The 16,472-nt window shown below is 42.4% G+C and overlaps 1 protein-coding gene across 1 annotated transcript in view; it reads left to right on the forward strand.

Moving 5' to 3' along the window:
- arhgap18 (Rho GTPase activating protein 18) overlaps positions 1-16,472 on the forward strand; it is a 42,154-nt gene that overhangs the window by 15,776 nt on the left and 9,906 nt on the right. Inside the window, exons 2-11 of the mRNA XM_049589281.1 lie at positions 2,678-2,924; positions 3,704-3,842; positions 6,036-6,118; positions 6,333-6,485; positions 8,932-8,995; positions 9,493-9,611; positions 12,996-13,067; positions 13,224-13,317; positions 13,608-13,699; positions 13,944-14,021. Of these exons, the coding sequence (XP_049445238.1) occupies positions 2,678-2,924; positions 3,704-3,842; positions 6,036-6,118; positions 6,333-6,485; positions 8,932-8,995; positions 9,493-9,611; positions 12,996-13,067; positions 13,224-13,317; positions 13,608-13,699; positions 13,944-14,021 (1,141 nt within the window). The remainder of the gene's footprint in view (positions 1-2,677; positions 2,925-3,703; positions 3,843-6,035; positions 6,119-6,332; positions 6,486-8,931; positions 8,996-9,492; positions 9,612-12,995; positions 13,068-13,223; positions 13,318-13,607; positions 13,700-13,943; positions 14,022-16,472) is intronic.

A 16,472-nucleotide genomic window follows, 5' to 3' on the forward strand; every position in this document is an offset into this window, starting at 1 on the left:
ACACAGGGAGAACATGTTGGAGCACCTGGAGGAAACCCACACTGACACAGGGAGAACATGTCAGAGCACCTGGAGGAAACCCACACTGACACGGGGAGAACATGTTGGAGCACCTGGAGGAAACCCACACTGACACAGGGAGAACATGTCAGAGCACCTGGAGGAAACCCACACTGACACAGGGAGAACATGTCAGAGCACCTGGAGGAAACCCACACTGACACAGGAAGAACATGTCAGAGCACCTGGAGGAAACCCACGCTGACACAGGAAGAACATGTCAGAGCACCTGGAGGAAACCCACACTGACACAGGAAGAACATGTCAGAGCACCTGGAGGAAACCCACGCTGACACAGGGAGAACATGTTGGAGCACCTGGAGGAAACCTACGCTGACACAGGGAGAACATGTCAGAGCACCTGGAGGAAACCCACACTGACACAGGGAGAACATGTTGGAGCACCTGGAGGAAACCCACGCTGATACAGGGAGAACATGTGGGAGCACCTGGAGGAAACCCACACTGATACAGGGAGAACATGTGGGAGCACCTGGAGGAAACCCACACTGATACAGGGAGAACATGTTGGAGCACCCTTTGTTTCCCTCTGGTTAACACTGTCAGCTCAGCCAGGTCCATGTTGAGAACCATGTCTAGGAAACTTTTGCATAGAGGCCCTTTAAGAGTATGTTAAGAGTTTTCATTTTGTGGCTTATTTACTGCAAGTCATGTAGACTTAATATTTCTGTGCAGTACTGGATGTTTGCCCCGATGTGACTATGATATAATCAAATTGAATCTTAAAGACTTGAAACATGCTTTGTCCTCATGATAACACATCCAGTGTCAGTTGTTACTGTGATAGGGCTCAACCTTTAACAGCCAGCTGACAGATACACAGTAGTGTTTGGATAGGTGATGATGAATGACACCATTGTTGAGAGCAACTGGTTGTGATGGGACACAGCAGCCACAGATCAGTCACTGCTCTCTCCAGAATAACTCAGTAGCTTCAAGTGGAAGAGAAACAGAGGGAGAGGGGGGAATGTGCTGTGTCAGATGTAACTTCCTGTCACAACAAAGGGGACATTCAGCCATACAGCAGAGCCAAAAAAATGAGAACACACAGATTTTGTTCATATATTTAAGTGGCACTTCTATTGTTTTTCATGTTGTGTATAATGCTGCCAAATGCCCTCTGGTAATGCATGTTAACCACTGTCTTTGTTGTCACTGCTTTGGATGTCATGTTGCAGTGGCGTCGCCCTGTGTGGGAGCACTGTGGTCATGTGTTTGTGTTGTTGACTCCATACAGAAGTTCCTGTTAAGGCCTCACATGCAACAAATATTGAAGCCATGATATTCAGCTTCATATTGCAGTAACACTGAGCACCTTAACTACAATTTAACTTCCACATCGAGTAACAACCAGAACAAGCAGTAGGTTCTCCGGGTCAGGGTCACTCACTGGGCCCAGTTTTAGAAACAACAGAGTATTAAACATCCGGCAAAATACACAAATATACAAGATGAGAAGTGTTTTCAAGGAGCAATAGCAAAACCAGTGCCAAATAGAGAAACAATAGGACTAAGATAAGTACAAGAGTTACTAAAAATGAGCTAAAATGGTGGACTCCAGCTGATAATCAGTGTTCGATGTGTCACACATTAGACACAGCTCTGGGGCATTTAAGCAGCGCCATCTGTACTTTCAGTTTTCTTGTAAATTAAAAGGAACAAAGCATTCACATGTATCAGAGCTGGAGGTGTAAATTACAGATAAGGATTTGGTGTGATCATATGATTTAAAATTTTGGACTTTAAAAGCATCAGAAAACATTTATAACCTCTGTGTGGACGGTGGCGATCTCTGTTTATTCCTGACAGCAAGCGGCAAAAACAAAATCCTCCGTCAAACACAACCACACAAATTCGAGCCCCCTCTCCCACGGAGCACAACCGGAAAGAAGGAGAGAGGTGAGGTGAGAGACGGCCCTTTACAGGTGGGGTACCCCCAACAGGTGAATGTACGGGTGCAGAAACTACGGAGGCCTACAACATGACATCATTAAACTCTGTCCTGCTTCACATGTAGTAGATATGACCATAAACAATATCAGTGATTACAGTTACACAATCTGTGTGAGGTCATCCTGACATGACCAGCACTGATGGTTCACACTGTCTTAGCTAGGCTAGGCTAAACCTCACTAGCAAACTGTATCCTGAGATGAGCTGGCTGTGTGAGAGCTGCTATTCTTAGTCCCTGCTGGTGTCGTGCTCATTAGCTGACTGCCTGGGAATTCAACACACTGCTGGCTCGTCTGTGCGTCTGACTCACTGACCGTCTTGTGTTTAAAGCTGTACGTCTCATCATGTGAGTGTGAGATGAGTCTGAATCAGAGCAAAGGAAAACATGGCTGCACAACCTTCACAGAGCAAAACACAACTGGTTCTCAGACAATCTAACATTTATAATCCAGGGATATTTTTCTGACAGGTGCTGGCGTGAAGCGTGTGTCATAACATTACAGCTGTATGTGAACCGTCTGGGAACATACTCTTCTAAATCATGATAGAAAGTCTTGTTGGGGCTTGTTGGCCAGGATTTGACATGTGTTAGAAAAGGTTGTGCCAGCTGATTCTATATCTTTCTAACCTGTCTCTCTCGTAGCCGCAGGACAGGTCACTACACTGTGCAACAGAACCAGAGCTCACATCATGGAGACAGGCCTGGGCCCTCCGCTACCACCAGCGGTACAAAAACCACCAGCACTGACCCACCGTCACTACTCAACCCAAGCGTGTCTGCTTGCCCCAGGTCTGAGGTCCCCTCCAGCCCAAAGACAGGCTGCAGCCCCAAACACAGTCCAAACTCCAGGTCCAGACAGCGGCCACCATGTCAGCGCTGCAACTCTCAGGTAGGCTGTGAATGATTAGATAGATTTGTCATGGTAGCTCACTTACGAGTTGATTTTTAGAGATGATACGCCGTCTCATGGTGGTCGAAATAAAGTTGTCACCCCTCAGACAGTTCTACAAAATACATCATTAAACCTTTAAAAAATAATATGGTTCCATTATTAAACTATTTTATGACTCTGTATTGTTTGCCTTCCATAAATATCAATGCCTGTATGTTAGTTGTCAGCCCAGTATTTGTGTTTCACTTTACACTGCCAGTGGTGTTGGGATTCACAGGCAGCGACCTTTTCTGCTGTCGCACCAGCTCAGGGTAAGAATGTCTGCTATAAATGTCTAAATCGTAACTGTTAAAATTTTACAGGGGGTTCTGCTGGCAGGCGTACAACTGTTGTCCCTCATATGTTTAAAGTAATTTACAGCGTTACAGGAGGGCTGTGTTTTCAGTCTCACTGGTGATTTCTGTGAGAATGAGCGTAGCCTCAACAACAGCATGGAGACTCTGTAATCACCCAACAAATAAACTCAAATGAAATGCCTTTTTAGGGAAAGCTGGGGGAACTGGAGAGACGTGCTCTGATGTGTGTTTAAATCCCAGGTGTTTTATGGCCCCTTTTCAGACTTGTTCAGTCAGCCTGTAAATACTGTGCTGCCATTTGTTTTTTTCCTGTGTATCATATCTGACATGTAGGTGCAGAAACAAGATATGAAACACGAATGGGAACTTGAAACGAAATAAATCCTTATCTGTGTATATGTGCCTTTACATGCTTTGTAGGACTCTCTGGACGAGCTGGAGATGGACGACTATTGGAAGGAGGTGGAGAATATCACTCGCTCAGGAGAAGGAGCAGGGAGGGGAGAGGGTGGAGGAGAAGGGGAAGTGCAAGAGGAGGAGCAGCCGAAAATTCCTGAGGGTAGGATACACTGTGTCCATGGATCGTCCTGAAAGAGATATAAATCTCCCCTTTTCTTTCATCTCCTAGTGAACACAGACACTCATTTCATCATGTGTGTTTTTATTCTTGATTTAAAGTGTTCTACATATAGAAGAGACGATGTAGTGGCAGGCCTCATGCGAACACATCACACTTTGGTTTTACTGGACCTGATACTTCATTCTACTTAACTCAGACCTGTTGTCCTCGTTCGTGGACACTTTTTGTGCCATCTAGTGGTAGTAAGAGAACAATACACTAATTAATGTAAAACAAGATGGCAGCCATCTCTGCCAAGTCAGTCTGCAGCCGATCCTGACACAAAAGTGGACAAAACCTGATCACATTTTATGGTTTATTTTTATTTATGATTAATAATGTTTGACATTTGACCAATGTCTTTGACTCATTCAAAGGCATTGGGACTTTATTATCGTCTCGTTTGAGGACTTTTTATCGTTGTGTGTTTAGTTTTCTACACTTATCAGGTTCTACTGATCCCAAATAGCTTTGAGAAATTAAAAATGCATACCAAACAAAAGTTGGGGTCTCAGGAGGTCAAATATTGGTCAAATTGTGCACAGAACTGAAGTAGTGTAGAGTATAGGGCTGTCAACTCTTAGTTTTCCACTTATACCCAATTTATGTGGTTCAAAGACTGTTCAGGGACCTCAGTGTGCAGAAATATTTGAAAACACCACTTTTAAAAAAAGGCAACATTCCTTTTTCCCCTCACCAAAATGTAGTGTCACTTTATCACACAGAGATGAAACGCTAGAAGCACGACGCCAGTCAAACAATTGTTTTCCTATGATACGGCGCGTCTGACCTGCATTCAAGCGTCTTTTCAAACAGCGTTTTTGTAGACACTTCTTTTTAGACGTGTGTTTCTAGACGCACGTAGACGCTGAAAAGTTACAATATTTTCAACTTTTTTGAGCATCAGACGCCAGTAGCTAGCGTGCATTGAATAAGTGCTTCCAGCGTTTCAAGCGTCTTTGAAGCGTCTGCGTCTCTAGCGTCTCATTTCTGTGTGATCACCCCCTTATTTGGGCCCCTTTCCAACACGATAGCATAACATGGTTGGTGCCAACGGATGCCTGAGGTCCTTTAGTTTAATGTGATACCTGTGTCTTCACTGAAGCTTTCAAACTGAGCCCGAAACAGCAGGTTTTGTTTGCTAAAAATGACTCTGCCTCACTTCTGACCTTCAGCTCTGCATGTCATACCTGCTGCTTCCCTTTATTGTCTTGTTTTCTCTGTACTCTGGCCTTTATTGTAGGAGCCCCTGATGTTTGGTGAGGCATAAGAACTTAGTTAATCAGACAGCAGTCCGCCTCACATGCTTACACTACAGGACCGCACCATTTCACAATTTCTTGACGCATGATTAACACTTGTACCTTCTGTAATTATGACCCTCGGCACATCCCTTTGGGAAATCGGGAAGCAATGCAGCAGTAACGTTATGGATGGAAAGCAGAAACAAACCTCCGTGAACTGAAATGGAGAAAGAAAGGCGTCTTTCAACGGCAAGTTCAGCTTCAAAGCTTTGCCAGATGGTTCTCTGGATAAGACCAAAGTTATTTGCATTTATGTCCGGAGTACGTCGAGCTGCTTTAAACATTTAATTAAAACTTTTAATTACTTAAAAGTAAAGCAAGCAACTTTATACTGTTCAGAAAGATGACATGAAATAATTAGCCCTCCATATTCCTCTCTACCCTTCAGCTTCAGTAGCTCTCAGTCTCAGACAGGTCGTGACCCCTGATCTGGAGAGACAGTTATGAAATGTAAATACTCGCTCTTTATCAGAATCACTCTGCTGGCTCAGACTTGTGCAGACGAGCTCTGTGCTGCCCTGCACGTGAGGTATGTAACTCGTGTGTGTATTTATGAGTCTTATTTAGCCTGTTTATGAAAACTATTGTTCTCTGAAGCAAACACACACTTCCTGATGTATGTGTGTGTTTCCAGCTCTGTCTGTGGTCACACCTTTCCCTTTCCTGCACCTGTAGGAGCGCCTCATGAAGATAAATGGAGACTTCTGTCCTCATTTTTCAAACTGATATCCTCCTCTTCTGTACTTTGAGTCACAGAGGTGTGACAGTGATGTACCATGTCAGGAATGAATCAATAGATATTAAATCTACCTCTTATTTTCTCTTTCAGAGGGTGAGCAGGAGGAGGCGTGGCTCACAGAGGCGGGACTAGCACGGCTGTTTGATGATTCACTAGCAGCTGACCAGGATCAGGTGTCAATCTAACTCTTATCTAAATAGTTAGTCACAGTTTATCAGCTTCATATTTGCAGTCCACATCTCACAGTGAGCATAAACTTCTACTGTTTACTCGTGCTATGTTTGGAGACTGACTGAAGGAGGCATTAGACAGATAGGTTGAATAATATACTGCAGAGATATGATACTCACTGACTAATGGCTGATTGATTGATTGATTGATTGACAGGAAGAAGACAGCGCTGTGTTCCTGTCCACGCTGACCAGATCTCAGGCGGCAGCGGTAGAAAGACGCGTGGCATCACTACAGCAGACGTTGCTGCGGCGACGCAACAGGCAACACGTTCCTGATGTTCGGGATATATTCAGACCCCCTGAAAAGGTTCAGACATGCACACACAAACAAACACAAACTAATTACACAGTATCAACACTAAAAGTGGATCTGAGTGGATAAACTACATTTACAGGTGTTCAGCTGTGACTGTGACGCCGACTAAAATTCATTCATCAAACATTTTAATCTGAGCAGCTCCAAAGTAAAGACCTCATCAAAGAAATAGTTCTACATTTTGGAAAATGTGCTTAATCGCTTTCTCGCTGAGAAGATTGATACTGCTTGTGCTAAATATGAACCTAGCGCTAGCTGCTAGCCTGTTAGCTTAGCATAGGATAAAGACAGGAAACCGGGGGAAGCAGCTAGCCTGGCTGTGTTAAACCACGTTTGTTCAATCTGTATGAAAAATGTGAAGTGTATAAACTACAAGTTGTGGTTTCACAGGGGTTACGCACTGGACCCAGAGGGCCTCTCCCAAACCACTCCCTATATCCTCTCCCTGTCCACTTCCACTCTGTCTCTGCATTCATACGGAGTGTCCCCAACATTAAGTGCCATCCCAAACCAACCAGTGAGGAATGGAAGTGGGTTATTAAACTCTCCAGCAACGAGCCCTGCACTGATTCTGACTTACTGTGTTCATCACGGTAGACGCTCCATACAAACAAAGTTCCACACTGTGATAACACAAAGGCTAATGTGAATATTTGCTCGCAAAAGAGAGTTAAAACCATTCAAACAAAATGAAGTCAGCAGAAAAAACTGCATATCTGACTTTTAGTGGCCGTACACACGCCGCATCTTTAACTGCGTATAGCCTGTTAACCTGCAATCCTGAGTGCAGAGCTGATGAGATTAAAATAACCAGTGACTATTTTAGTAGTCGACTAATCGGTTTGAGTCTTTTTCCATAGACAAGTACTATAAAAGTACCCAAAATACTCTTACTGCAGCTTCTTATGTTCAGATATTGGCAGCTTTACACACTCTCCCATGACGGTGAACTAAAACCCTTTGGCGTGAGTACGAAACAAGACATTAGATGACATCATTCTGGGGTTTGGGAGAGACAGACCGACATTTTTCAATTCACATTTTTCGATAAAATGATTAGTCGACTAATCGAAGAAATAATTAGTGGACAATGAAAATAATCATTAGTTGCAGCCCTTCTTCCAGGAGCTGTTTGTAAGTGTGACCTATCGTCCGTGGGACAGATGTAAAGCACTGGGCAGCCCTGCACTGACATGATCCACCTTTCCATATTCATCACGACTGATATTTACAGAAGAAGGGAAAGATATCTGTCGGCTGTGATTGGACGGTCCTCATCATGACATTCAGTGCACGCAGCTTCATTCCAAAAGTTGAACGCAGTTAATCTCAGACGCAGCTGTTGTGCCCTGAAAAGTAGCCCCTTGGGGATTGAAAACACTGAATTTGAGGGTGCAAATGAAGCGGCATGTGAACGACCCATTAGAGGGTTTGATCCTCTAAGGTACACAAAAGCTGAACAAGACCTCTCTGGGCAACAAAAATGTTGTAATTAATTTTCATTCCCTGAAATAAGGCTACAGCTGCAACTATACTCTTTCAATGTGGGGTTACACCATAGTTATGTTACCTACCAATATTTGCTGTGGTAGCAACCTGTCAATGGACGGCCCCCACCTTTGGTCTTTCTGCTGCAGTTTGGTATCTCAACATGGGGTCAATGGGGATCGAGTTGCTCTTGGAGTCAGCCTCAAGTGGCCATTTGAGGAACTGCAGTTTTTGGAGCTTCTTTTAGAGGCTGCTGCTTGGCCGGACGATTTCTGTAACTAAGCAGAGCCAGGCTTCCCCCTGCTTAGCTTCATCTATATGCTAAGCTAAGCTAAGCTAAGCTAAGCTAACCAGCTGTCAGTTGTAGTCTCGTATTAAATTGATAGACATGTGAGTGGTATTGATCTTCTCATGTGACTCTGATTATTATATTCTTTTCAGTGTTAATTTAGCTCTGTCACAGTCAGCGCTGAAACTATGATGCATCACCTGATATTGTGTATCTTCATGATCTCTTTCCTCTTTGATAGCATGAATTTAACATCCCACCACAGGATAGAGACATTTCCTTTTTTTTATCTCACCACAAAGGAAGTGGTATTTGCTAAATTTGCGTTTGTTGTCACTTCTCCTGTCTGGTGGTAATCAGTAACCAAATGCCAAGCAGTTTTTTACACCACAAAATCCCACTCCATCACGTCAGTTCATATTTGGTTTATGGAAAACATTTGCATTGTTTATGGTAGAAATAGAAGTACTCCTCCTCCTCCAAACGACTGCGGTCAGCAGGATAAACTGTTGCACGTAGACACACAGTTTGTCCACTAATTAACAGACAAGATAATATGTAACATGAACAGTGTAACGGGGAGGGGGAGCTGTGTGTGAATTTGTGACCGGTTGAACATTACACTGTGTGCTGTTAACTTTGTGTCTCTGTGTGTCGCAGGATGAAGAGCCGAGTAAACTCAAAGGGGGAAGTGAGAACGGACAAAAAGATGTCACTTCAGCTGGTGTGTGCAACAAACTCCTGCAGACACACACACACACACACACACACACACACACACACACACACACACACACACACACGTACAGAGTGAGTCACTGTGGAGAATGACAAACTGAGGCCCACATAGCAACACATCTTGGAAATAACAGAAAAGATTAAACAATGTCATGTAATTCAACAGATAACAATACATCACAACAGCATTTGCTGATTTAGTGTAAACTTTTCTATAATGTACATCACTGTTAAATTGGTGGCAGAGCCAGGTGAAGCCAAAACATTTATTTATTCACCAACAGAGAAGTAACAGGTAGAGAAGAGGCAGCAGGCCTCTCTTTCTTCCTCTTTCTGCTGCAGTACTGTGACACTATCTCCAGAAATACATATTCAATTCTCATTTTCTGTGTATATGAAACTGTACTCAACCTACATAAACACATTTTTACTTCACCACTTGTGTGTTCGTATCTTTTATTTCTTCTGTGTATATCTCAACAGAAACAGAGACAGAACTGAATGTGGAAGTGGCCTTTTCAGAGCAGGCGCTCACCTACAGGGACAACCACCAGAAGTTAAAGGTCACCACAAGCACCAACTCACCTGATGACAAACTACCGGTAACTCACATACCTGCACACACACACACACACACACACACACACTGAATACAAAGGCTGTGTGCACATTCACTTCCTCAGCTTCCTTGTAGCTCCAGTTAATAAACTGTGCACTGATTTAAACTAGACTGGCATGCACCTTATGCAATGCTACTCTGAGTTAGCATTCTTTAGTGCAGGGTTATATCAGCACTTGTGTCGATAACTTATTAATCATTGGGTCAATTATTACCCGAGAGATAGCAGACACGGAGATCTGACAACAGATATTTAAAGTGACAGTTCACCCCCAAATCTCATGTGCTGCTCATCAGTTCAGATTGTTCTGGTGTGAGCTGCAGAGTGTTGGAGATATCAGCTGTAGAGATGTCTGTCTTCTCTCCATAATGGAACTAGATGGCACTCAGCTTGTGGTGCTCAAAGTACCAAAAAATACATTTGAAAAACTCAACAGCAGTGTCTCTTTACAGAAATCATGACCTGGTTACTCAAGATAATCCACTGCTAGGGATGGGAATAAAAAAACAGTTCCAGGTGAGAACTGGGGGTAAATATCTAACATTAGCATCATGCAGGCAGACTAAGCACTTTTTTTTCCTTCAAGAAAACAGTTGAACATTGAAGCCTTTGCACACCTGAGTGACACGCGTGCCTTTTTTCCTGCTCTGTTTCTACACTGTGTTCAGACTCAGATAATAAAACAGATGCGTGGATGAAAACCTGCGTAAGCATGCTCTTTGTCCACACAGATAATTAATCAGGAATCTATAAGGCTGCTAAGCAAAATCAGTAATGGCACTGGTATCAGTATGATCTTATCAATTGACCTATGGCTAAGCCACGCCCCCTCCACTCACTCGGACAAACTATCAACATTCAGTGCCCGGCGCTATGGCAGGTGTCACAGTACACGGCATTTCACAGGAGGCAACTGATGATTTTTGGGGACATAACGATCAGATGTCATTGAGAAGTAACCAAAAGGGCCTAAACTACGCATTGGAGGGATATATTCATCATTTTATTGTTGAGAAGGTCGATGAAAAGCTTAAATTACAAGCCAAAATTTACAGGTCACAGTGTACGCTTGTGAACCGCATCTGGTTGCCGTCACCATCAAAGACAACAAGTTAAAGTGCCACTGAAGTTAAGGTTTTTGGCTCAGAATATGAGAAAAGGATAACGGCCTTTTTACCATCTTTACCAAGAGTGTCTCTCCGTTAGTTTGGTGCTACAGTATTTACACTGAATCATTCAGCATAACGTTTGCCAACCTTTGTTATCTCTGCCATTACAGATAAGTTAATGAAGCTAAGCTCCAGAAGTTAACGTTAACTAGAGCCCTTTGGACAACAGCTAACAATGATGTACCATCACCAAAGTACAAAACTAGAACAAAATAGGCTAATGAACTCCCAGCAAACAAGGTGACATGATGAACAACGCAGCTAGGAGCTAACGTTAGGCTAACTTTAGCTAACGTTAGCTAGAGATGTTAAAGATAACTTTATATTTCTTTCCAGCAAAGTGACAATATGTTGCCTCAAACACAATGTTGACTTACCTTAGAACAGATGTAGACATCATTGTTAATCTTATTCACGTTGAGTTGATGTTGTGGTCTAACGTTACCACACAACTTTATCCAAAGGAGACACTTTTCTCGCTTGAGATGTGGTTTAAAGTGTAAAAATACACCTGGTCGCCCAGCCTCTCAGGATACCTTGTGTCAGAGTTGCATGTACCCCATGCACACCGTTTGACCATTTTTAAACTTCAAATCTCAGAAAAAGCTCATAAAACCCAACAAACTGACTTTCTGTAATGCATTTCAATGGACGTCCAGGCAGAGAATGTCCCAGTGTATGGGAATGGCTATACGCACTGTGATTGGCTCATCGCGTTTGAGGGCGGGGCTTAGCCATAGGTCAATTCCCGTCCCTATCCACGAGGCAGAGGGAACTTGAACTCAGAGGCTCGTGCTCGTGACAGAGTGAGATGTAAACATTAGTGGCGTCCTCATCAGCTAAGCTGTACCATTAGCTAGCTCAGGTAGCAGATGCACGCTTCCTCCTGCTCGCTGATACGGTTTGTGGGGGTAATTTGGTAGAAGGAAAATAGTTCCTACATGAAACTGCTCACAACAAGGTCTGTGGATCATCTTGAGTAACCAGGTCATGATTTCTATAAAGAGACATTGATGTTGAGTTTTTAAATGTATTTTTTGGCGCTTTGAGCACCACAAGCTGAGTGACATCTAGTTCCATTATACTGGAGAGAAGGCTGACATCTGTACAGCTGATATCTCCAACACTCTGCAGCTCACACCAGAACAATCTGAACTGATAACTGCACTACAGGTCAGAGTTAAAATGGCTGAATCCAAATGTCCACCCTCTGGACTTGCGGACTGAGCCCTCACAGACTTGAGTGGTACGAACTGTGATGAGTTCACTGTCAAAGTCTGCAACAGCAGAGACTGCAGGCCGCTGATAGACAGCCGTCCCTGCAGATAATAGGATATAAATCTCATATGTAGGGTTATTTTGTGAGTGAACAAAATAGATTTCTGTAAAACATGTAGACTGCAGACATTCACACACAGAGATGTTTGAGCTATGACCAAATAAACTGGGTAGGCCTGTTAGTTACACCAGGAGATCTTCTTTAGTTGTTTGTTGGCCACTTTTCAAGCCTTTATATATTTGACAATATACTGCGCTGTCTACAGGGTGGGCTGCAATAATACAGTGCATTTTGATTATCTTCTTAAACCTATATTTCCTCATATTTCTCATGATGTTGTTGCCAATATGTTCCTCTGATTTTGGAGTGAACTGTCCCTTTAAGGAACTTTTTAGATGTGACAGAATGTTTATCTGTGTTGTCCCTGAATGTAACACAATCAGACAATAGCTGAATATGAGCCGGCATGGAGTTTTAAAACTTAAGAAGTATCTACTTTATGGCTGCACGTTTTACATTATGTTTTTTATTGTGTTGTCATGTCAACGATTTTGCCTTTTGATGCAATAAAAACAGGATACAGAGTGAAGAATGAAGCGTGAAATCCAGCAGCATACATTAGAATGTTGTACATGCACAGTTAGACTTGCATTGAGCTGCAGAATGACGTGACAGGTTGTGTGAGCAGTGTGAGTGCTGGTCTGTGGTGACACCTGGTGGTCAAAGCTGGTGTAACGGATTGAGTCTGTGCTGTGAGTTCATAAAAGGACAGTAGCCTCTTCTAATAAAGTTCCAGCCAAACATTCAGCATTCAGTATGAAAGTCTGGAACCAATTTGGCTTTGTGTTTACTGTTAATATCCTCTCCTGGGTCACTGACGCCCTTCTGTCTCCTGCTCTCTTTGTTTTTCCTCCTCAGAACTTCAAGCTGCTCCGAGATAAAACAGGTCAGACCAGAATAGGAGATCTGTCTCCTCTGGACATGAAAAAGGTACCTGTCTGTTTATTTTATGATTTATAATTCTATGATGTCTTCATGACGCGAATGACCCTGTAAGAGGTTAGTTACTGAGTTGTTCCAGAAATCAGTAAATATTTGATATCGTGGTCTTGTTTGTGTTTCTGTCTGATTGTAATGTTGTGTCAGGTTCGAAGACTGGTGCTGGTGGAGTCGACGGCTCTGTTTGACACTGCTGGGATAGACCTGAAGCCGCACAAAGCTGTCAAAGTTAAGACTAAAGGTAGACACACACACACACACACACTTAAAAAGAAAGACATATTCAGCTGAGAGAACCCTAAAAGTACACGTGCTTTCCTCACAAACAAAAATGTCACACTCGGACGTGCACAGACAGGAAAAGTAAAAACAACACAAGCAGCATTTACACAGACTAAAACTGACACACACAAAGTTTTTCCAGGTAAACATACATGTTTACTGTATTAAGATATTTCTGGTTTACTAAATATTTGTGCTCGTGTGTGTGTGTGTGTGTGTGTGTGTGTGTGTGTGTGTGTGTGTGTGCAGAAAGTGGTCTGTTTGGTGTTCCTCTTGCCACTCTATTGGAACAGGACCAGAGGCGAGCTCCTGGGACCAAAGTGCCATTCATACTGCAGAGGGTGAGTGAGTGAGCCAGTTAGTCACATCGTCCACCTGAGAGACAGACTGTTCAACATTACAGCTGTAATGAGGAGAAATATTACAGCAGTATATATTATATATCAGTGCTGGATCTTTCTGGATATTTCTCATATCATGTCACAATTCACATTACACACAGTGCACCCAGAATCTAGTGTGTGGGGTTGACTTTACTTTCTCCAGTTCATGTTTTACCTTTAAATCTTTCTTTATGATTCCTAGATTATTAATCATATTGAGGACGAGGGATTAGACACAGAAGGGCTGCTACGGATCCCTGGAGCGGCCACCAGAGTAAAGGTTTGTTACAGCATGACCAGCACCTGAACAGACACACTGTGAAATGATAAAACTGTGAGTGGGGTTACTACGCAGTGTGGAGAAGTATTTTATATGTAGGCAGCACAGAGCCACTGCAGGTGGGGCGTGGATGATTGGGAAACAATATGGAGTGAAACAGAGTTAAATGATTATAATTCATGAAGTGAAAACAAACAAACAAACAATAGTTTGTTGATGCCATCATGTTGACTTTTATTACATTGAAATATTTAAAGAGGCAACAGACAGGATTAGTTTCTTTTTAGCTTGGCGCCACCTAGCGTCAGTGGTGTTGCGTCGCACTGTGGCAACGACCAAACTGAGCGTGGGGATCAGAGATAATCAATAAAATGCAGGCTGCAAAGCCACCAGTACACCTCTATGTATATGTAGAATGAGAAGGTGTGTGGACACTCTACTAAATAAATGAGTAAAGAGACCGAGCAACAATTATCAGATTTATCTGAAGAAAAAACAAATACTAATGCAAATAATTATAGCAGAATGCACAGTACCAGTACAAACAGCTCACAGTAAATGATACCAATATGTACAGTACCAGTACAAACAGCTCACAGTAAATGATACCAATATGTACAGTACCAGTACAAACAGCTCACAGTGAATGACACCAATATGTACAGTACCAGTACAAACAGCTCACAGTAAATGATACCAATATGTACAGTACCAGTACAAACAGCTCACAGTGAATGACACCAATATGTACAGTACCAGTACAAACAGCTCACAGTGAATGACACCAATATGTACAGTACCAGTACAAACAGCTCACAGTAAATGACACCAATATGTACAGTACCAGTACAAACAGCTCACAGTGAATGACACCAATATGTACAGTACCAGTACAAACAGCTCACAGTGAATGACACCAATATGTACAGTACCAGTACAAACAGCTCACAGTAAATGACACCAATATGTACAGTACCAGTACAAACAGCTCACAGTGAATGACACCAATATGTACAGTACCAGTACAAACAGCTCACAGTAAATGACACCAATATGTACAGTACCAGTACAAACAGCTCACAGTAAATGACACCAATATGTACAGTATCAGTACAAACAGCTCACAGTAAATGATACCAATATGTACAGTACCAGTACAAACAGCTCACAGTGAATGACACCAATATGTACAGTATCAGTACAAACAGCTCACAGTAAATGACACCAATATGTACAGTATCAGTACAAACAGCTCACAGTGAATGACACCAATATGTACAGTATCAGTACAAACAGCTCACAGTAAATGACACCAATATGTACAGTATCAGTACAAACAGCTCACAGTAAATGATACCAATATGTACAGTACCAGTACAAACAGCTCACAGTGAATGACACCAATATGTACAGTATCAGTACAAACAGCTCACAGTAAATGATACCAATATGTACAGTACCAGTACAAACAGCTCACAGTGAATGACACCAATATGTACAGTATCAGTACAAACAGCTCACAGTAAATGACACCAATATGTACAGTACCAGTACAAACAGCTCACAGTAAATGACACCAATATGTACAGTACCAGTACAAACAGCTCACAGTAAATGACACCAATATGTACAGTACCAGTACAAACAGCTCACAGTAAATGACACCAATATGTACAGTACCAGTACAAACAGCTCACAGTAAATGACACCAATATGTACAGTACCAGTACAAACAGCTCACAGTAAATGACACCAATATGTACAGTATCAGTACAAACAGCTCACAGTAAATGATACCAATATGTACAGTACCAGTACAAACAGCTCACAGTAAATGACACCAATATGTACAGTACCAGTACAAACAGCTCACAGTAAATGACACCAATATGTACAGTACCAGTACAAACAGCTCACAGTAAATGATACCAATATGTACAGTACCAGTACAAACAGCTCACAGTAAATGACACCAATATGTACAGTACCAGTACAAACAGCTCACAGTAAATGACACCAATATGTACAGTACCAGTACAAACAGCTCACAGTGAATGACACCAATATGTACAGTACCAGTACAAACAGCTCACAGTAAATGACACCAATATGTACAGTACCAGTACAAACAGCTCACAGTGAATGACACCAATATGTACAGTACCAGTACAAACAGCTCACAGTAAATGATACCAATATGTACAGTACCAGTACAAACAGCTCACAGTGAATGACACCAATATGTACAGTACCAGTACAAACAGCTCACAGTAAATGACACCAATATGTACAGTACCAGTACAAACAGCTCACAGTAAATGACACCAATATGTACAGTACCAGTACAAACAGCTCACAGTAAATGATACCAATATGTACAGTACCAGTACAAACAGCTCACAGTAAATGATACCAATATGTACAGTATCAGTACAAACAGCTCACAGTAAA

Source organism: Epinephelus fuscoguttatus, linkage group LG11 (genome assembly GCF_011397635.1).
Source record: "Epinephelus fuscoguttatus linkage group LG11, E.fuscoguttatus.final_Chr_v1".
In the NCBI taxonomy this organism is placed as follows: Eukaryota; Metazoa; Chordata; class Actinopteri; order Perciformes; family Serranidae; genus Epinephelus; species Epinephelus fuscoguttatus.